The sequence below is a fragment of the Staurois parvus genome, unplaced genomic scaffold, assembly GCF_062004578.1.
Source record: "Staurois parvus isolate SC_StPar_1 unplaced genomic scaffold, SC_StPar_1.0 ptg000291l, whole genome shotgun sequence".
In the NCBI taxonomy this organism is placed as follows: Eukaryota; Metazoa; Chordata; class Amphibia; order Anura; family Ranidae; genus Staurois; species Staurois parvus.
Genome location: NW_028318087.1, coordinates 395,147 through 417,608, shown reverse-complemented (window position 1 = coordinate 417,608; position 22,462 = coordinate 395,147). Strand labels below are relative to the sequence as shown.

Here is a 22,462-nt window from a genome sequence, read left to right as displayed (position 1 = left end):
CCAGAGTGAAGATCACGTTGGCACAGTTTCACTTGCATGGACTTTTATGCTTTGCATTTCACAGATGTTTTTTGCATTGTTTTTTATTTTAATATTCATATATTATTTATATATTGGGTGTTTATTAGCAATATACTAGTTATTGTCAAATCAGCACGTTATGTCATTTTCCCTTTTTTAGGGATCACTATTACATATTTTCAGTGGTTTTTCACATATTTTCAATGGTTTTTCACTTCAAATTGTTCCAATATATTATTAATTTTATTTCTGTATTTTCTATCGCTGAGCACTATTGTGTTGGCACGGTTTGCATTACACAGCACGATAGTATTGAATATGTTTAAGATTTGTTTTATATAGTGCTTCACTATATACAGTTGCAAGAAAAAGTATGTGAACCCCTTGGGATTACGTGGAGTTGTGCATGAATTGGGCATAAAATGTGCTCTGAACGTCATCTAAGTCACAACAATAGAAGAACACAGTCTGCTGAACATAATACTACACAAACATAAGATGTTGCCATGGTTTAATTGCACATAACATGTAAACATTCACAGTGCAGGGAGGAAAAAGTATGTGAAGCCCTAGCTTAATGACTTCTCCCAGAGCTAATTGGAGCCAGGAGTGAGCCAACCTTGACTCCAATCAGTGTGATGATATTGGATGTGTTGCTGACAGCTGTCCTGCCCTTAAAAAACACACACCTGTTTTGGGTTTATTGGTTTCAAGAAGCACTGTCTGATGTGAACCATGCCTCGCAGAAAATAGCTCTCAGAAGACCTACGATCAAGAATAGTTGACTTGCATGAAGCTGGAAAGGGTTACAAAAGTATCTCCAAAAGCCTTGATGTTCATGTGTCCACGGTAAGACAGACTGTCTACAAATGGAGAAAGTTTAGCACTGTTGCTACTCTCCCTAGGCGTCGTCGTCCTGTACAAATGACTGCAAGAGCACAGCGCAGAATGCTGCATGAGGTAAAGAAGCATCCCAGAGTGTCAGCTAAAGACCTACAGAAATCTCTGGCACATGCTAACATTTTTGTTGACACATCTACAATAAGGAAAACATTAAACAAGAATGGAGTACATGAGAGGACACCACGGAGGAAGCCATTGCTGTCCAAAAAGAATATTGCAGCATGTTTGAAGTTTGCAAAAAAGCACCTGGATGTTCCACAGCAGTACTGGCAAAATATACTGTGGACAGATGAAACGAAGATTGAGTTGTTTGAGAAGAACACACAACACTATGTGTGGGGAAAAAAAGGCACAGCACACCAACATCAAAACCTCATCCCCACTGTAAAACATGGCGGAGGGAGCATCATGGTTTGGGGCTGCTTTGCTGCCTCAGGGCCTGGACGGATTGTTGTCATTGAGGGAAAATGAATTCCAGAGTTTATCAAGACATTCTGCAGGAAAACGTACGACCATCTGTCCGCCAACTGAAGCTCCGCAGAGGATGGGTGATGCAACAGGACAATGACCCAAAGCATACAAGTAATTCAACAAAACAATGGCTGCAACAGCACAGAATACGCCTTCTGGAGTGGCCCAGTCAGAGTCCTGACCTCAACCCCATTTAAATGCTGTGGCATGACCTTAAGAGAGCGATTCACACCAGACATCCCAAGAATATTGCTACACTGAAACAGTTTTGTGAAAAAGAGTGGTCCAAAATTACTCCAGATCGTTGTGCAGGTCTGATCTGCAACTACAGGAAACGTTTGGTTGAGGTTATTGCTGCCAAAGGAGGGTCAACCAGTTATTAAGTCCAAAGGTTCACATACTTTTTCCTCCCTGCACTGTGAATGTTTACATGTTATGTGCAGTTAAACCATGGCAACATCTAATGTTTGTGTAGTATTATGTTCAGCAGACTGTGTTCTTCTATTGTTGTGACTTAGATGACGTTCAGAGCACATTTTATGCCCAATTCATGCAAAACTCCACGTAATCCCAAGGGGTTCACATACTTTTTCTTGCAACTGTATATATATATATATTCCTAGTGGGGAACTAGATGTGCTGTCTTACCCGGGACTGTTTCACACTGCAGTGGTAGGCACTGGATCCTCTGCCCAGGATTCACCCAGTACAGCTAAATGAGTAGAGGAGTCATTTTGGTCTGGGGTGGTACTACAGGAGATGCTAGCTAGCTCTCCAGAAGAGAGACTTTGCTGTAAAGACTTGTACATAGTTGCTATAGAGTTTTTTCCTCGGTTGCCATTTCCTTTGGGCATCCCATACACCCCTTATCCCACCCAAAATTCGAATCCCCTAATACAACTTCAAAACAAAGCCCAAGGACTGGTTACTGTCTCCTATTGCAAGTCAGAGTAAAGGAAATGCTTATTGCATGGCTGTGCAGGACTAGAGGGGGACCCAGAATCTTTGCAACTCCTAAGGGGGTAGTGCTACATAAACACATGTAGTGCCCGCTGACTACCCTGAAGATAGGATGGTACCTCTAAAGGGCAGGAAGGGAGCTGGCTTTTAACCCAGGGCTGAATCCATAGCTAGAAAAGGGGAGATTAGAACAAAAATTGGGCACCAGTCACTTTAGGTCTTTTTCAAAGATTTAATGTTGAACTTGAAAAGAAGTGGAAGGAGAGGGTTTGGGGTTCCAGGTGCCATGCAGATCACTTACAGACTCCTTGGATTCAAGAAGTCCAGCTTCACAGTGTCAGAACCTTTAAGCTGACCCGGCAACACTGCAAGCACGTTTTCAGAGTCTAGTGTGTCCTCCAAGTGAGTCCCCAGGCCCTTCTGAGAGACCAGCTTTCATCCTGGCTCTATCCAGCAAGGGGCCTCTCCTGGATTTTCTCACCTTAGCTTGGCTTCCTCCACTCCGGGCAAGACAGCCTCAGCACCACTACAGAACAGGTAGGCCCAGGCAGGCGTCTGGGCCTAATACAGAGCTCTCTCCAGCAGCACCTCCTCAGGCCTTGGTCTGAGGCAAGAGAGCGAGCAAATGTGACAAACTTATCCACCACGTGATAACACTTTAATATCCATCATCCTTACTTTTACCCTTCAATCAAAATTATCTTGCATCTGTGTATTGGCCTTGCGTCACTCTATCGTTTATTGCTTCAAAATGACTGTGCACATCCTTTGAGAAAGTCGAAATGACGAAACGCGTCAGAGGGTGACATCAAACATTGACTGGAAGTGTAGCAGCAACCATTTTGGATAAGGTGTTGGACCAGGTGTTGTATGCTGGCTCTCTTATACACTGTATGCTTTTTTAGCGAATTAGGAGCTCTGTTTTTATTATACTACGCTATGGTCATGCCACGATCAGGGGTCAGGCTCGAAGACCAATTGCTATAGCAGTGGAAAGGCTCACCTGAAACCAGCAGGATAGGTACACAGGCAGGTCACCGTGGCAAAGGAGTGGGATCACCCGAGGTGCGGAGTCTAAGTACTAACCAGTGTTCACCAGAGCTCCTGATGGTGGAGATGGATTTTGCTGCGTGTTAGCACCAGGTCGCGGTCCTCAGGATCACACCAGGAGGTGAGCAAGCAGAGGTCCAGTAGCGTATAAGCAGGTAAGGATCAAATGGAAGCTTGGTCAGTAAACAAGCCAAGGTCGGTAATGAGCAGTCGCAGGTTGGGATCAGGCAGAAGCGTAGTCGAGAACAAGCCAAGGGTCAATAACGAGTGGTAGAAAAATATGGATAATAACAGAGAAGACAAGGAGCAAGATACTGGCTGGAGAGCACAATAATCTGGCAAACAGGAAATGCAGAGACATGGCTTATATCAGGAAGTTCATGGTAGGAGCAAGGGGTTCAAGGTTCATGACAAATAAGGTCAAGGTAGGATCATCCAAATAATTGTTAAGGGAGCTGTCCAGCATTCCAGGTGGCTCAGCAAGAAGAAACATTGCCATTCTCCACAGAAGGCCCAGGTTCAGACCCAGGCTCTGACAGGTCAACTTTGTTTAGTTCCACATGGATGAATGCTGATTGGAGAGCCAGCAGCAAAGGGAACTATAGAAGTTGGAGTGGCGGTCTATGGGACTTTTATGCTCTATGTAAAAGGGGAGTCGGCTAAGGTGAATGACTTATAAGGTGGTGAAACCTAATTGATGGATGGAACACATGTTTGGTTTGATTATAGAGTTGGAAAGAGTGTGAGTACATAAACCTTTTTCACTACGTATAACAATAATACGCTATGTGAGCATTTTCTTTTCGGAGAGTCAATTTTGAAGCAAGAAAAAGGAAGAGTGATGCAAGGCCAATTTATATAGATGCAAGATAATTTTGATTGGAGGGTAAGAGTAAGGATATTGGAGTGTTATCACGTGGTGGATTAGTTTGGCAAATTATTTGCCTAGTTTATGTGAGTTTAATACATATTTTAAACTGTGACTTAAGCAGATAATGCACTATATGCACTTTTTGTATGTATTTTTGCATGGTGAGAGAGAATCATCTTAGGAGAAGAGCAAGAGGGATTCACACATTCACGCATAGATTGAAGGATTTGATCAACTTTATTATCTGGTAAGCGCATAATAAGAACTGAAGGAAATTACCAGCAGAGGAGATTTTATGTGACTGTGGAAGGGAATTAGAAATTGCATATTTGACTTATGCGCTGGTCTCTACTATATATATATATTTTGCCTTCCCTGGGGGGAGGATTGATCTAGCTGCTCAGGAAACTTTACAATTGATTTATTTTTGGTGATATTGGCTGTATGTGATTCTCAGGTGTGGATTAAATATATTATAACCATTAAATTAGCTTTACAAGTTAATGGCTAAACCATTTGTAAGGGAATGTAAAGGCATTTTGTTTAAATTAAAATAATAAATGTGTTATGCTTTCCTGTTCTGTGCAATGGTATTGCATAGAGCAGCACCTTTTCTCCTTTTCTGGGGTCCCCTGACACCACTCTCTATTCCTCCTCTACTGTGTGTGCCTCCATAGTAAGCTGCATGCTAGGGGGGCAGACGTGAGGGTGAGTTCCTGAGCCAGGGTGTGTGAATCCATAGGCACACGCAGGGGAGTTTGACCCCAGCCCTGCTCCTGCCTCACAGGATTTGACTGACAGCAACAGGAGCCAATGACACGTCACTGGATCGATACATGACTAAGGTAAGTGTTTAGGGAGTTGGGGGGCGGCATAGCAAGTGCTTAATGCAGACAGTGCATTAAGGCAAACAATGTTTTAACTTAAGAACGACTTTACCTTCCATATAAACCAATTCCATACTGGTTTCTATTGATATGGTAGAGGAGTCTTGGAGTCACATTACTTTAGAGAGTTTTAAATAACATAAAATGTTCTAGTGGGTTATAATTATTCATTATCAGATATTTAAATGAAGTGAAACCTGTTTTAAAGCAGGAACATCTAAGTGCAGGAAAAAGTTATCTGGGAAACACAAAAGTCATTTTTTAGTTTATACCTCTCAGATAACTTCTCTTGTGTTTAAAGGATAAGTTCACCTTTGGAATATGTTATATGTTTCCCCAATGTTTAGGGTGGAACATTTAACATGTTCCAGCATCTGCAGCCTCACCCCCTCCCTCTGACAGCGTGGGCAGGGTTGAGCTGTGCTCTGTGTGTCTATGGAGCATGCATGAGTACCCCCATAGTAAGCAGCTTGCTATGGTTGGCACTTTGTGGGGGGTGGGGGGGAGCAGCCAGGAGAGAGCGCCAGAGGTGGACCCGAGAAGAGGAGGATTGGCGCTGCTGAGTGCAAAACCATTACACAGAGCAGGAGGTAAGTGAGACATATTAGTTTTTTTAAGAAAAATACAAATGATGGGTTTACAATTACTTTAAAGAGCCCAACATTTCATATTCCTGATATGTGCCTGCTGCTGTACTTGTATGAAAAAGTATCCTGTTCTTTTTATATTGCTTCCCTTGTGTGAAATACCTGGTGTTCCTGATAGTACCTCTACTTTCCTATTAAAACATTTACCACACTAGGCTTGAGTGCACCTTGTGGTCAGTTTTCTAGCTGTGCTGGCAAGTCAGCCTGCTCTCCTCCAATGATCAGACTTCTTCTGACACCCCCCTTCCTGCACAGCAATTCACTGAAAAGATCAGTATGCTTCGGTTTCTCTTCCCCCCACTCTCTAAGATCCTTATGCAGCTGAGAACAGAGGGTATGTGATCACTTATAAAAAAAAGGGGGAAAAAAAGGTGTTTGTAAAGCTTTTTATATGTATACGTACATATTTTACCTTTCATTGCTATTTTAAACTGTATGGGTTGCTTTACATATACTTTAAGTGCAACTTTTCAAGGGGAATAAATTTAATCTCTGCAGCCTTTCCTCATAAATTAGGTCCTCCACTCTGCTTACTAATTTGTTTCACTTCTCTGAACTATCTATAGTTCAGTGACATCTTTCCTAAGGGTTGATGACCAAAACTGAACTATATATTCAAATGAGGCTGAACCAGTGTTTTTTAATTCAGTAAAATTATAAATCAAAAAGCTCCTAAATAACCACACAAAAACACCACTTCCTCCCTAGGAAGTGAATAATCAATTTTGTTAATTTTTTTGTGATGAACTTCTAAATGTACCCAATCTATCTCAAAATTTCACATAATCTAATCCATCCACCTAATCTGATATAGTGATAATTAAATAATGAATCACCCAAACAATATATAATCAGAAATATTCAACCAATGAAAAATGAAAAAAATGAAAAAAATGAAAAAATATATTCAACCAATGAAAATAAAAATAAAATAACATAAAATAAATAAATGTCCAAGTCCCCAAAAAAAAGTTCTTTTATGTGTTCCGTGAAGCAAAACGATCCTAAGACTCCTTGATATCCTCAAAGAAAAAGAAAAAAATCATAGTGTAATACCCTAATATAAGTAAAAAACACTTCACTCTGTGCCAACTCAAATCATATCAAAAAAAGTGAAAAATCAATAAAGTAAAAATAAACGTGAGAAATCGTGATCACTCCAATCACAAGTGAAAGGTGATACTAGATACCAGTACCCTTATTACTCCAGCCAAAAATTGATGCTAAATACCATTACCCTCTTAAAATATATTCAGGCATATATTGTAACACAGGAAAGGTATTTCTCCATCTTCCTTATCTCGGGGTGTTCCTCATATAGATAAAGAAAGGCTCTTTCAGGCAGATTCCATAAAAAGATACAAATTTTAATCCACACTTACATGTAAAAAAACGATATCCAGCTGGTATCATCAGCAAACACTGAGAATGAGTTACTTCTTCCAACCTCTATCTCATTTATATAAAATATAACCAGAACTGGTCCCACGACCAAACCCCAGAGCACTCGCCTCAGACTACCTTAGACTACCTGGAAGATAAGTCATTTATCATTAACCTCTGGACATGTTTATGTAACCAGTTTTCTATCCAGGTGAATACAAATATCCTCAATGCCAATAGAGCTTAACTGGTTGTTACTTATTATACCATTTTCACAGGCAAATTCTTGAATATGGTCCCTTACCATCCCTTCCCATACTTTGCATACTATTGATATAAAGCTGACTGGTCTGTAGTTTTCTGGTATACATACTGACCGTTTTTTAAAATTTTGGTACTATTGGTTCAGTTGGTACCATTCCATTCAGTAAGGTGTCTCTTAAAATTTGGAACAATGGCCTAGGTATAATATGGCTAAGCTCTTTAAGGACTCGTGGGTGTAAGCGATCTGGTCCTGAAGAAATGTTAGCATTAAGTTTCTCTATTTTTTTTTTCACCTGGATTCCTGTCAGCCACGGAGGTATTATATCTAGTCATGGTTTATTAATTGTTACCTGACAATGACTCCAGGTCTCAGATCAAAGTTCTTATTGACAATTTCCAGTAGTTCCTTCTCACTTTTTTCGGAGGTCCCATAGGTGAAAAGAGAAACGGATAACGGATAGGCCACACCAATTGCGTAAGACACCTTATAAATCAATATGAATAGTTAAAAGATTAATTCTGCCATCATATATAAGATAACATAATACTGTATTCATAATATTTCTCATGCTAGCATATACTGTGTAGTGAGGAACAACAACTCATACCATCAGATATTTAATTATTCTAACTAGGATAAACATATTATTAGTTAGTTATGATTGCTTTGGATTACATACTTTTCACTTCTAAATAAGCCCAAGGGACAATATAAAGGACACATTAACTAGGCAACCTATGTGTTCTGTATATCACATCATTGTGTTGAGAAGGGAGCCATCTATTGGACATTTATTGCAATTGCACCCTTTTTGTATTTTTATTATTATTTTGTATTTTGTTTGTTAAAATAAAGATTTCTCATCCACCACTGCAGTTCTGTTTTAGCTTCCAAATGAACACACCAGTGAAGGCCTCCTTTCTCCCTTTAATACACATATACCTGTAAGTTAATTAATTGTGTTTATTAAAGTCACATATATATCTAGATTGCATTTCAATGTATTTAACCACTTGCCCTCCAGAGAATTTACCTCCCTTCCTGTCAAGGCCATTTTTTTGCATTACAGTGCTGCGTTACTTTAACTAACAATTGCATGGTCATGCAATGCTGCACCTAAATTAAATTTATGTCCTTTTTTCCCCACAAATAGAGCTTTCTTTTGTTGGTATTTGATCACCTGTGCATTTTTTGTGCTATAAACAAAAAAAGACCAACAATTTTGAATAACAATATTTTTGACTTTTTGGTATAAAACATGTCCAGTAAAAAAATGTAAATAATCACATTTCCTCATACATTTAGTCCAAAATGTACTATGCTACATATCTTTGCTAAAAACAAGCACAATACGTGTAAATTAATTGGTTTACATGACAGTTAAGGCATTTACAAATAGCGGTATAGATACTAGATAGATACTTTTTTTTTTGTTACTAGTAATGGCAGCAGTCAGTGACTTATAGCGGGACTGCGGGATGGAGGGACTGCGGCGGGCATTCTGACACTGTGGGGAACTGACTTGGCATTACTGACATCCCCAGTGACACCAATACAGTGATCAGTGCTAATAAAAAGCACTGACACTGTACTAATGGCAGGAAGGGGTTAACATGTGGGGCTATTGAAGGGTTAACTGTGTGCTGTGTACCATTTTACATAGTGTGCTCTGTTAGTTCTTCACTGTAAGCACACTGCTTTGTATGGCTGTGCTATGCAGAGCCATACAAAGCAGTGTGCAGGAGCTGACAGGGGAGAGAGCTGTATTGTTTCCAAACAGTTCTCCCCCCCCCCCCCCCGTCGGAGATGCTCGGCAATCACTGGGTGCTGGCGAGTAATCACCAGCCGGGACCTGGTGATTGACAGCCGAGACCGCGAATGGGTAGGAACTGCAAAATCACGTATATATATGGAATATGTATATATGGGAAGTGGTTAATGTGATTTGTAGGTAGCTGTTTACAAGAAATGTGTTTATTGTAGGCATTTGTGAGAGACATATCTACAAGTATATTGTAATTTCAATTTATGTGATTGTATTGCAGTATTACAGAACTACTCACAAAAGTAAATTTAGTTTTGGAATGAAACAAAATGTCTTCTTTCAGTTTTGTTAGGCAGCTGTTGACTAACCGTTGGTAGGACAGCACACTATATCTAAAATTCCATTTCTGTATCACTATCAGGAGAAGCATTGTCTGTTGAATATATTGTGATAATGTTTTTTACATAATAAGGGTAAGCAATCAAGTTTATATATTCCTTTCAGGAATGGATTTCTGCATAGATAACATAAGCTGTGGATGAGGGCAGCAGGGATGCAAAGATTTGCAACACAGCCTCCCATCATGTGTCATGTCGCTGACAGTAACACACTCATGCATGTAATAAAATGTTCTCCACTGCCTCTTTGCTTGTCAGAGCTGTTCTATGTGGTTCATATTGGTCCTCCTGTGTAAATGTTGTGCATTTATATTGCTGGAATAAATTAATGGGTATTTACAGCTCAGCTGCTCTGACCATAAACTCAGAACCAGGGGCGGACTGACCATTTGGAAACTCGGGCACTGCCCGAGGGCCCGGGGTCAGTAGGGGGCCCCATGAGATGCCCCTGGTACCTTTTTCATAGGCTTTTTTGAGTTTGGGGAAGGACACAGGGGCCCCATGATCCCCTATTGCCCGGGGGCCCCATGAGTTGTCAGTCCGCCCCTGCTCAGAACAAAACTGCTAGCAGGTCAGTCTACCCTAGGCTTCTAGTTTTGGTGTACTGACGCTAAGTGAACAAGATGTTTTTTAAGCAGCTCTTACCCCAACCTACATATACTCTAAAGGTATGATATTTAGATTCGCCAGGTAGATGGAGTAAGAGGTGGGTGGCATTAGACAGTAGGCCAAGGAGCAGGAGCATACATATGACTGTAAAAAGAGTTGTACATACCTGAACAAGGACACGATGGCATAGCTTAGCATGTACCAAGGATTTGGCCACCCAACGAGCAGCATAGGCAGCAGAACGATCCACTTTAGTGTAGTCTTTCCCTGAAAATGCTCCACCACCATGAGCACCCCATCCTCCATATGTGTCTACTATAATCTTCCGGCCAGTGACTCCAGCATCACCCTGCAATGCCATACATTGTGATTGTGAGAGCAATACCAGGTATAGCAAGATTATTTACATTTATGAGTATTGATATTTCATGTTCACTTTATTGCATTGCTAAAAAAGAAAGCAATTATTTTTAAATTGGAGTACACCAATGAGAATTAATTGCTTCAACTTGCTGATTGGTAGGAGAGTTGTATTTTGGGCAAAAAAAACAATATGATTGGGTGATGTGCATCAGACTAAAGTGAATGTGGAGTCAAATGCTGCATTTCTAAATTTCAGAATGAAAATTGAATATATTGTAATTTAGTCCTTAGATATGGTAGCTGCAAAACAACCTTTTTCAAGCTTTTTCTTTATTTTCAACTGGTGATCTTACCAGTGACACACTTCCTGTCCTAGGGTGACAGCACCCATTCCGTAAGGAAAGGGAGTCCTAAAATGCACATCACAGCAAAACCCTGTGAGAAGGTGTATGACAGCCTCAGCCTGAGCTCCAACCAGGCCACGCCCTCCAACACGTTTTACTGCGCCTCGGAGTTCCCCATAACTACATCTGGGTGAAGTGAAATGCGTTGTGCATGGCCTGGTTGAAGCCGAAGCTGAGGCTGTCATACACCTCCTCACAGGGTTTTACTGTGATGTGTAACTTCTAGGACTCCCTTTCGCTACTGGATGTTTTGAGCTGGGATTCACTCTGTCCTTGTTGGCACTCCTAGCGGATTGTCATGAAGGAGGACCTGGTGGAGCTTTGGCCGACACCGGTCATTTTTGTTGTGAGCACACACTCAGTTTTCTGTGTTTATGGAGGAGCAGTGTTGTCAGTCTTGAAAAGAAAGTGTGTTGGGATTACAGAGCCTCTCCCATGTTTCTGTTTGTAATAACATTGGGGTGGGTGGAGGGATCTGTAGCTCATATAGAAAGCTGGAAACAAAGTTAAATAGGCTGTTCACATTGCAAAGGAATTTTCCCCAATCACATGCAAGGAAAAAAACATGTTTTTGCTTCTGCATGATTCACCTCATTCACTAAACTCTGGGGATAATTCCCTTCTATAGTGCAACTTCCCTTGAAAAGTGAATAGCCTATTTACCTTAAATAAATCAACCCCAAAGAGCACATAAATTTATCAGCTCATAAGATTTCTGACAGTATCAACAATTTTTCTTTCATTTCACTTATCAAAGAGATAAGTTTTAATAGCTTTTAATGGTATATTTCATGGACCAGCTAACGACACCACAAAACAGCATATTCACTCCATGGCCATGACTAATGCAACTCCCTCCTCACTGGCTTACCCCTACACAGGTTATCCCCTTTAGTCTATTATGAATGCTGCTGAAAGACTAATCCACCTTACTAACCGATCCGTGACTGCTGCCCCTCTCTGTCAGTCTCTGCACTGGCTTCTACTAGCTCAACGTAAAAAAAAATCAAAATACTAACCACAACATACAAAAGTCATCCACAACATCATCTCAAGCTATATCACCAACCTCATCTGCAGATATCACCCAAACCATCCTCTCCACTCCTCCCAAGACCTCCTGCTCTCCAGTTCCCTTATTACCTCCTCCCACTCGCCTCCAGGACTTCTCCAGAGCCTCTTCCATCCCCTGGAACTTCCTGCCTCAGTATGTCCGGTCAGCTCCTACCCTGTCTGCCTTTAGGTGATCCTTGAAAACTCATTTGCTTAGGGAAGCTTACCCAACCTCCACCTAAGAACTGTGCTTGAATCACCTCCATCAGATCATCCCCTACTCCTCCCTTAAGATTGTAAGCTCCACAAGCAGGGCCCTCCTATTCCTTCTGTATTGAACTGTATTGTAATCGTACTGTCCCCCTTTATATTGTAAAGCGCTGTGTACACTGTTGGCGCTATATAAATCCTGTATAATAATAATAAAGGACCAAAAGGAAGCAAAGAGGTTCATTGCTAGGATTTATGTATACAAAAATTCTGTAAAGGGGAGAGGAGGAATTTATCAGCTGGATAGTCACTTTGACCTTAGGATCTGGAAAATAAGAAGATCTATAGGCGTTATCTAAAGGAAGTATTACAACAGGTCATAGCACCTGTGGGCCACCGATGACAAAACGTCCGCTGGGCTGTAGGTGATATATAGTCTTCTCATCAAGGTACTTGGCAGGGACCACCACTTTTATAACTTTCTCCTTTAAGGCCTCCCGCATGTCATTCAGAGAAATGGTTTCATCATGCTGTACCGATATTACAATGGTGTGTACACGGACAGGGATAACAGCCCCATTCTTCTGGATATACTTTACTGTCACCTAAAATGCAAACATAATTTTAGGAATGACTAGTGAATATATATATATATATATGTATATATATATATATAAATACAGTGAATATTTTCTTACAATATTATTTAACAGTCTCATCTCCCATTTCTGAAAAACACGCTTTTCTGGTTTAAAAGACCATATTAATTTCACAAATATTCAGTTAGGTGAAGACAGTGCTGTATGTATTGGAACAAATAAACTATACAGTACCACACAATATCATTCATTTTGCAAAAATCTGCACCACTTGCATGTACCATAGGAATTCTTTATTGATTATTTACCAAAGTTAAAAAAAAAAACATTTTTTTTATCTACAGCTTTAGTTACAATACTTACAGTATCTGTAATGAAGTATGTCCCATATGTATGTCCCACATTTTTTTTTCACTTAAATTTATTAAGAGTTTCCAGTTTTTCACAGCAAAATAATATCAGGGGTAGGGATTATATCCTCTACCAAATCATTTCCATAGTACATCAATACAGAGAAGAAAAAAAAAAGAAGGTACTATATTGTCTGGAGTATTGGAATGGTTATAGAGATGAAAATAGTAAATAATATCGAGAACAATGGTCTTAGATGGCTTCATAGTGGGCAAGGACAGTCGATTGCAGAGGTAATTTACCTAGAAATTGGCGGTATAGGTAGGATCGTGATGATTAAGGTAACGTGCAGCTTCTTGAGTCATTAAACCATAATGCCCAATGTTTAAAGAATTTGGGGATCATTAAATGTGCCTTAGCAATCATAAATTCCAATAAATATTGGTCATTAAGGAGAGAGATCCCTGTCTGAATGGTGGGTGATGAGGGTTTCTTCCAATTGAGAGCTAATGACCCACATTTTGAATGCTGCTGGATTCTGTCTATACCACCAATATTCATACAGTTCTTCAAAAATGTGGTACAGACCATTAGTAACCAAAAGAGAGAATAGAGAGAACCTAATCAATAACAGATATTGTGTCATCGCCACTTCCCCAGGAGCTGCCTTCTTTTATTACTGCTCGTGAAATGACGAGGTAATGCCAAAATACATGTGGAGCTTACCACAAACTCCTGCATAATGGAGTGATGCAGAAAACAATTGTGATAACCGGGCAGGTACCATTTTGAGACAGAGAAGTTAGAAAAAGAATCCACATTTTTATAAATGCAGGTTTCCTTTGGACAGCATCTGAATTAAAGTGTTACTAAACACATGACCCTGCATTCACTATATCTAGTCTCCCACGGTACACAGAACATGGAAATGCAATTATTTTATCAATTATAAACTGCCAAATACCTTTTCTCATTAGTAGTATATAGCAGTCTTGTGACTTCTATCAGTGTCCGGCGGAGCACTGGTTAAAGCTTGTAGGAGACGTTTACATTCTCCTCTGACTTTCCTATGAGGCTGGCTGCATGACCCCTGACCCTCTGTATGGACAGTGCTGATTGGCCCTGTGCTGATCACATGCACTCTCCCAAGAAAAAAAAAACCCTAGCAATACACACTAAACTGAACATGTGCAGAGTGACTCCTAGAGCTCTGTACTATCAGCAGATGGATTGGAGACAATAATAGAAGGGGAGAATCAGAGAAGACAGGATCAAAGAGCTTTTTTACACAATGCAGAGAATTAACCCCTTAGGTTCAACAGAGAGTTTATAACAAGCATTCTTTACTGCATATACAACCTGATTTTACTGCTGTGGGTTTAGTAACAGTTTAAGACACTCTCTTTGCTTTGCATATTTTATTAGAGATGGGAATGCAAAAACACCATTTCTGTACAAAAGCACAAGCAACGGATGTGCAGAGACCCGAAAAACCCCGGCAACCAAATATCATTGTACTGAAATCAGATTACCACACCATAAATTGGCTCATTGTTCTACACTTTGTGCATTGTTCTGTGCCTCACTGAACAAGTCCTTTCATTTGGGAGGTATGTTTTAAAGCATTCTTGATGTTGAAGAACACGTTTCACATTCTTGAACACGTCATGCAAAGTTAGATGAGCTCCACAAAGTCATACTGCTTCTAGCCATGCCTGAAGTTATGTGGAACAGCTGAATGGTGTATGCTTACTCTTCAAGAAACAAATCTTCACTGCAGTAACAGATGTATGCAGTATAGACAGAGTACACACTGCTCATGGCAGTTCTAACTGTCACATCTCACAGGAAATTTACACACAACCATTACTGCAGAGAAACTGACACTGGCAGATGGTGGTCGTAACCTGAGTGTTTTGGATAACCAAATAATATGCACCATTAAATCTATGAAAAGTGGAACAAGGATGCACAGGAAAACATGCAGACTATACAGTTTTGGGATCTGCATCTATAATATGAAACATACCATAAAATCCTGCATGACAAGTAGCAATATTGGGAACATCAAGGTTAATTTTGTAAAACATGAAACGTGAAATTATTATTACTGTGCATTATTTGTTACCTTTAATAACAAATTCAATTCACAAAAGGTTTAAAGTGGAGTTCCACCTGAAAAAAAAAAAGTCAGCAGCTACAAAAACTGTAGCTGCTAATTTTAAAATACAGCCACTTACCTGTCCCTTGGTCCAGTGGTGTCCTCACCACCGCTGGTTTCACCGGTCGTCTTCTCTCCCTGGCGCCGGCATCTTCAATGTGGGAACCAGGCTGTGACAGCTTCACAGCTGGGTGCCCACTGCTCATGTGCTCTTTGTGAATGGCCCTATAGTCTTCTGGGACCTGTCACGTGTCCCAAAAGACTACGGGGAGGGAGGAGGGGGAGGCCAATTTCCACTTCCGAACGCCTCGGTGATTGCAGCAGAAGCAGGAGCGGGTACTTGTCAAATTCGGGTACCCGCCCCCTAAAGCTACCAATCCTTAATGGGGAGAAGGGACAAAGGCTTAAAGCGGAACTTCCTCTTTTGGGTGGAGCTCCGCTTTAATTGCACGGATCAGCTTGAATTTACAATGTGTGGAAAATATTACAGATTTCTGATGTATTGTATATATATAAGATATTCCACAAAAAATGTCATATGGGTTTTACATTAAATACATATTTCCCAGATCTATACTGGAGTTCCACCCCTTTTAGACATGACAACCTAAGTTGGCTTCAGGAAATGAGAAATCAAATTTACTTGGTCTTTGTATTGTCTTCCTGCCTTCCCCACTTCTGTTTGGTAGCCAAAATAACTATTCATTATCCAGAATTAGTCAAATAAAAATTTGAGGCTTTATCACTAAGAAGCATGGTAATAGAAAAGTAGTTGCCAGTCAGAAAAAAAAAGTGGGTCCTCAAACGTCTTGCAGTCCAGTGGTGACCTGAATTCTCTGAGAGAGAAGAAATTCTGGTGCACAGAGGTGAAGTTATTCCAAAATAATAATAATAGTACGGATAATGAACAGAATGTCAGATGTTCGCAAAGCACATGACTATGATTCCATGCTGGGACAGGCACGGAAAATTAACACTGTGTAAAGATATCATGTAATGTCCATGGATATAACCAAGTCTTTGAAAAGTCTCTGGGACACTAAGTGTAAAATAGGGTAAAATAGAGGCAGGCAGCCATCCTATAGAACAAAGCCAACTCTGCATGCAAAGACAAGAAAGACGGGGACGTAATTTCTGCCGATGCGTTCCACGCTGTTTAGCACGGACTCTTCCTGGTTTAGATGCTGTCGGACTGGCTCTACTGTACTCCAACACATCAGGGAGATCTCCCCTACTGCACCACGGCTCCACACCATCTTAACCTAGAAAAGAGGAGGGATATAGTGCAAGAGGTGCCACATCCCTAAAAGCATACAGTAGAGAAGTCCTCTTGTTGATGGGACTTTGAAGGCACAGGTTTGTCAATTAATGAACTAATAAATCAGCAGTTTAAAAATAATAATCAATGTTTATTTTATAAAATCTTTAAAAAGACATAACAGGTTGCAATACAAAAATTGTGGTGGTATTATCAAGAATTAGTGACTTAGTACTGATACTATGAAGATCAGTCATGCATGTGTTGCATTTGACGCGTTTCGATACCAATCGTCATCTCTTCCTCAGAGGTGCTCAAAAGGCGTGACGCATGGCCCCGTGTGGGGGCAGGGAAAGTGAAAATGAACCACTAGAGAATTAAAAAACATTAGTTTCCATGGATGCCGTCGACGATATTCATAAGACTCTAACAGCAAGGATGATCAGAAAACGCAGAAAAAGAAAATGAAAGCAGCCGCTCGAGTGTCTCCTGGAGGGGCCCCACCCAACCATACCAGTGGCAAACTAGGTAATGGTCCGCACATGGATACTGATAAGGTGGTGTGGGAAATAGGGGGCTGATAGTGACTTAACTCCAAAAAACTCCAAAAAGAGTTTCTCATGGAAAAAAAGAGACCACTTCTGGATTGTTTGCCCAGTTGTCGTAGTGTGTGGACAAGCCAGGCTGCATCAGCTCTGCATTTTCTGATCATCATTGCTGTTAGAGGCTTATGAATATCCTTGGCTGCATCCATGGAAACTAATGTTTTTTAATTCACTGGCGGTTCATTTTCACTTTCCCTGCCCCCACCCCATGCATCATGCCTTTTGAGCACCTTTGAGGAAGAGACGACGTTTGGTCTCAAAACATGTCAGATGCAACACATGCATGACTGATCTTCATATTATCAGTACTAAGTCACTAATTTTTGATAATACCGCCACAATTGTTGTATTGCAACCTGTTATGACTTTTTTAAGCTTGTATAAATTACAAATTGATTGTTATTTTTTAACTGCTGATTTATTAGTTCATTAATTCACAAACTTGTGCCTTCAAAGTTCCATCAACAAGAGGACTTCTCTACTGTACACCATCTTAACCTACATCTCTGGCATGACCGGCGGTACCTGCTGGACAGAGAAGGGAGGTCATATCCCCCTACACCGATTAGCTTGTTTATCTTTTGCCTCTTGTGAGTGTTTTTATTCCTATATTATTAAATACAGCATTTACTACTGCACTTAAACTGGCAACCTGAATTCTCCGAGTTATAGCAAAGAAGACGAAAGTTGTTGTGAAGAGGCAGGACTGCAGGCATTGTCAAGGAAATGTGTGGATTTCCCCTCTTTAGCAGTCTGTGTGACAGTGGCCTCCATAGAAGGAGTACATTTCCCAAATGGAGACATAAACAATGAGGAAAATAAAACCTAACCATCTGGGCACACCTCCCCAGTGATTGGATCCAGCACAATAAGTATTCATGCTGCCCATTTGACCTATTCCACTCCCTATGTTCCAGCACTTTCTAGAAGGCAGTGAGAACAGTCAAACCTACAGTCACTCTAAAAGGTAAATTAGAGTACAGAAGGTGACTTGCTGCACCATATTTGTTCAAATATTAGTTTTGGATGTACTAACACTTTCATTTTAAGTTATGGCATAAGACATACAGTGTACTTCTTATGTATAACTAGATAAAAAAAGGATTGTATCCAACAGGTATTAGTCTTTAGATTCTAACCTAAAGACCTGAAAAATTAAAGATGGGATTTTGAATAGTTGCCACATGTAATGCCGAAGTTCTTGACTAACTTTTTTATAAAGTAATATAAAATGGAGGGGCAGAGTTAGTGAAAACATAAATATCTTAGATATCACCATTAAAAAATGTTACAAATGTATTTATGTTATATAACAATTTCAATTACCTGTGTTTTCGAATCTGGTCTAAGCCATGGCAGCTCTCCATTGCGCCTTGATTCTGCTAATTTTGCATTTAGCTTGTGGGCAAGGACAATAGTCAGTGGCATACACTCTTCTGTTTCATCTGTTGCATAGCCAAACATCAAACCCTACAGAACAAAGTGAAAGACAAAATAGAAAATTCAAAGATTGTTGTTAATGAAGGTGGTGTGATGAATGCTCACTTGCATCTGGATACAGCAGTGATCTGGAATATTCGCAATCACATGCTAAAGCAGAGATGAAAGTCTTCTTGCTAGCAGTTTGGTTATGGTTTGAATCCTCTCATCCATCATTATTTTCTTTTTTACAAACTACAGGTCCAGCAAAACATTCTCATATGCTGTACGTGCTGGTATCCTATACCTAAAGGGTTTAAAGTGACTCCCTGCTATATGGGCTTTTTCATGTATGTCCTTTAATAGAAAACGATGGACTGAACTAAAATTATCTCCTAAATTCCGATCTCCAGTTCGATTTCCAGTTCAAAATATACAGTCCCAGTAGAGTAAAATTAGGAGAGTAAATCACATTTTCCCCCAAAATGTCCTGGACTTATCAGCATCATATGGGTGTTTTGTGAGGACTGGCCATTACCTGTCCATAAAAAAAAAACAGCATTTTAATAAGGCAGGGTAACCTTTTAAAAGAAGAGCAATAAAGCTTGTGGAAACTTTCAGACACACTCTTTTAACCCTTAATTTCTAAGAATATACAATGATGTGCCTATCAGGCATACTAAGTACAAGTTAGTTGGTGATCGACTGCATTTCACTACTGCAGGAGATCTGTTTCCTGAGCCAAGCAATTGCTAGAGAAGATTAGGTGCCTCAGCAATGACACCGCAAACACATACATGGCATCAAAATGGTGCCACTTCTGGAGTTCCAGATCCTAATAAAAAGCCATCATTCACCTTAATAATGTAATCTCCATTTGGGACCCTTGTGGCTGGGAGGATAATTTGAAGATAAGGATAGATTGATACCTCCCTATATAGGGAAAATCCTTAAAAGGATCCTTATGGTAGGATCATCAGGAATTATTTCAATGACACCTGCAGATTTATAATTTTGAAAATTACAAGTGTATATGGGATATTAGGGTTTTTATCTACTTTAATTTTGTTAAAGTGATTCTAAAGGTTGCAATGAAAAAAAACTAACAAACATGTTATAATTACCTGCTCTGTGCAATGGTTTTGCACAGAGCAACGCCGATCCTCTTTTTTTTTGGGTCCCTCCTCTAGCACTTGTGGCTCCTTCCCTCTGCCGGGTGCCCCCAATAGAAAACCTCTTACTATGAGGCCACTCGAGCAGGCTCGCTCCTGAGCCGTGCTCCCGTGAATGGACATTGTCTATGCACACACACTTGCTTGGCCCCGCTTTCTCCTCATTGGCTCAGTGCCTGTGATTGACAGCAGCAGAAACCAATGGTCCCTTTTTGTAAGATCACTTCTAAGTAAAAAATAGGGCAAGCATGCACACTTGCAGAACTGCATCTTGTGGATTTTCCAGAAGGTCTCCTAGCTGCTGTACAGGCGAATGTGTAAAATGCTAATCTTAGCACATGTGTATTCTGTTTAAAACATGGTATAAGATGTATGAATTATTAACTTAAAGCTAAATTCCAGATATGGCCATTTTTGCATAGCTACATTGGTCCAGATTGGACCAATGTAAGTATGTGCCATACAGTTGCAAGAAAAAGTATGTGACCCCCTTGGGATTACGTGGAGTTTTGCATGAATTGGGCATAAAATGTGCTCTGAACGTCATCTAAATCACAACAATAGAAGAACACAGTCTGCTGAACATAATACTACACACACATTAGATGTTGCCATGGTTTAATTGCACATAACATGTAAACATTCACAGTGCAGGGAGGAAAAAGTATGTGAGGCCCTAGCTTAATGACTTCTCCCAGAGCTAATTGGAGCCAGGAGTGAGCCAACCTTGACTCCAATCAGTGTGATGATATTGGATGTGTTGCTGACAGCTGTCCTGCCCTTAAAAAACACACACCTGTTTTGGGTTTACTGGTTTCAAGAAGCACTGTCTGATGTGAACCATGCCTCGCAGAAAAGAGCTCTCAGAAGACCTACGATCAAGAATTGTTGACTTGCATGAAGCTGGAAAGGGTTACAAAAGTATCTCCAAAAGCCTTGATGTTCATGTGTCCACGGTAAGACAGACTGTCTACAAATGCAGAAAGTTTAGCACTGTTGCTACTCTCCCTAGGCGCGGTCATCCTGTAAAAATGACTGCAAGAGCACAGCGCAGAATGCTGCATGAGGTAAAGAAGAATCCCAGAGTGTCAGCTAAAGACCTACAGAAATCTCTGGCACATGCTAACATTTTTGTTGACACATCTACAATAAGGAAAACATTCAACAAGAATGGAGTACATGGGAGGACACCACGGAGGAAGCCATTGCTGTCCAAAAAGAATATTGCAGCACGTTTGAAGTTTGCAAAAGAGCACCTGGATGTTCCACAGCACTACTGGCAGAATATACTGTGGACAGATGAAACCAAGATTGAGTTGTTTGGGAAGAACACCCAACACTATGTGTGGAGAAAAAAAGGCCCAGCACACCAACATCAAAACCTCATCCCCACTGTGAAACATGGCGGAGGGAGCATCATGGTTTGGGGCTGCTTTGCTGCCTCAGGGCTGGACGGATTGTTGTCATTGATGGGAAATGAATTCCAGAGTTTATCAAGACATTTTGCAGGAAAACGTACGACCATCTGTCCGCCAACTGAAGCTCCGCAGAGGATGGGTGATGCAACAGGACAATGACCCAAAGCATACAAGTCATTCAACAAAACAATGGCTGCAACAGCACAGAATACGCCTTCTGGAGTGGCCCAGTCAGAGTCCTGACCTCAACCCGATTGAAATGCTGTGGCATGACCTTAAGAGAGCGATTCACACCAGACATCCCAAGAATATTGCTACATTGAAACAGTTTTGTGAAGAGGAGTGGTCCAAAATGACTCCAGATCGTTGTGCAGGTCTGATCTGCAACTACAGGAAACGTTTGGTTGAGGTTATTGCTGCCAAAGGAGGGTCAACCAGTTATTAAGTCCAAAGGTTCACATACTTTTTCCTCCCTGCACTGTGAATGTTTACATGTTATGTGCAATTAAACCATGGCAACATCTAATGTTTGTGTAGTATTATGTTCAGCAGACTGTGTTCTTCTATTGTTGTGACTTAGATGATGTTCAGAGCACATTTTATGCCTAATTCATGCAAAACTCCACGTAATCCCAAGGGGTTCACATACTTTTTCTTGCAACTGTACCTGAGGGATCCCTCTGGAAGCTGGAAATCACTGTATACATGCCACTACAACCATGATTTCCAGCAGCTTCTATGTCCTGTGCCATGTGGCTGCACTGCTTCTTACTGAACAAACAAATTTGCCGGATCGGTATGGGTGCTATCCTAACACTTGTAGTTTTCTCAAAAAATGCAAAGTGTTCTCTGATTGGACATGATGAAGATTGTGTCTTCACAACTTTGCCCAATGAGAGAATGCTTTCTATTCATTCATAAAATGCAAAGTATTCCCTGGATGGGTACTGTGCAGAATACCAGGACTCTAGCAGTGATCACTGTAGTAGAAGTGCCTATTACAGCGATTTCCACTTTCCACAGGGATCCAGCAGGTATGGCGCATACATACTTACAATGGTCTAAGATGGACTAACGTAACCATGTAAAAATTGCTGCTACACCTGGAATTCATCTTTTAAAACTTTGAAGAAAGAAAGGGCAAATATGACAAGGCAATTTTTAAAATATGTAGTATAAAATAAAATACAAAGTATTCAAAGAATGACATAGTTAATCA

General features: G+C 40.5%; 1 protein-coding gene across 1 annotated transcript in view; it reads right to left on the bottom strand.

Annotated features, from left to right (window-relative positions):
* MAT1A (methionine adenosyltransferase 1A) overlaps positions 1-22,462 on the bottom strand; it is a 68,084-nt gene that overhangs the window by 10,894 nt on the left and 34,728 nt on the right. The window contains exons 5-8 of the mRNA XM_089682482.1: positions 18,561-18,704; positions 12,647-12,865; positions 10,397-10,579; positions 7,808-7,941 (exon numbers count right to left, since the gene is read on the bottom strand). Of these exons, the coding sequence (XP_089538608.1) occupies positions 7,808-7,941; positions 10,397-10,579; positions 12,647-12,865; positions 18,561-18,704 (680 nt within the window). The remainder of the gene's footprint in view (positions 1-7,807; positions 7,942-10,396; positions 10,580-12,646; positions 12,866-18,560; positions 18,705-22,462) is intronic.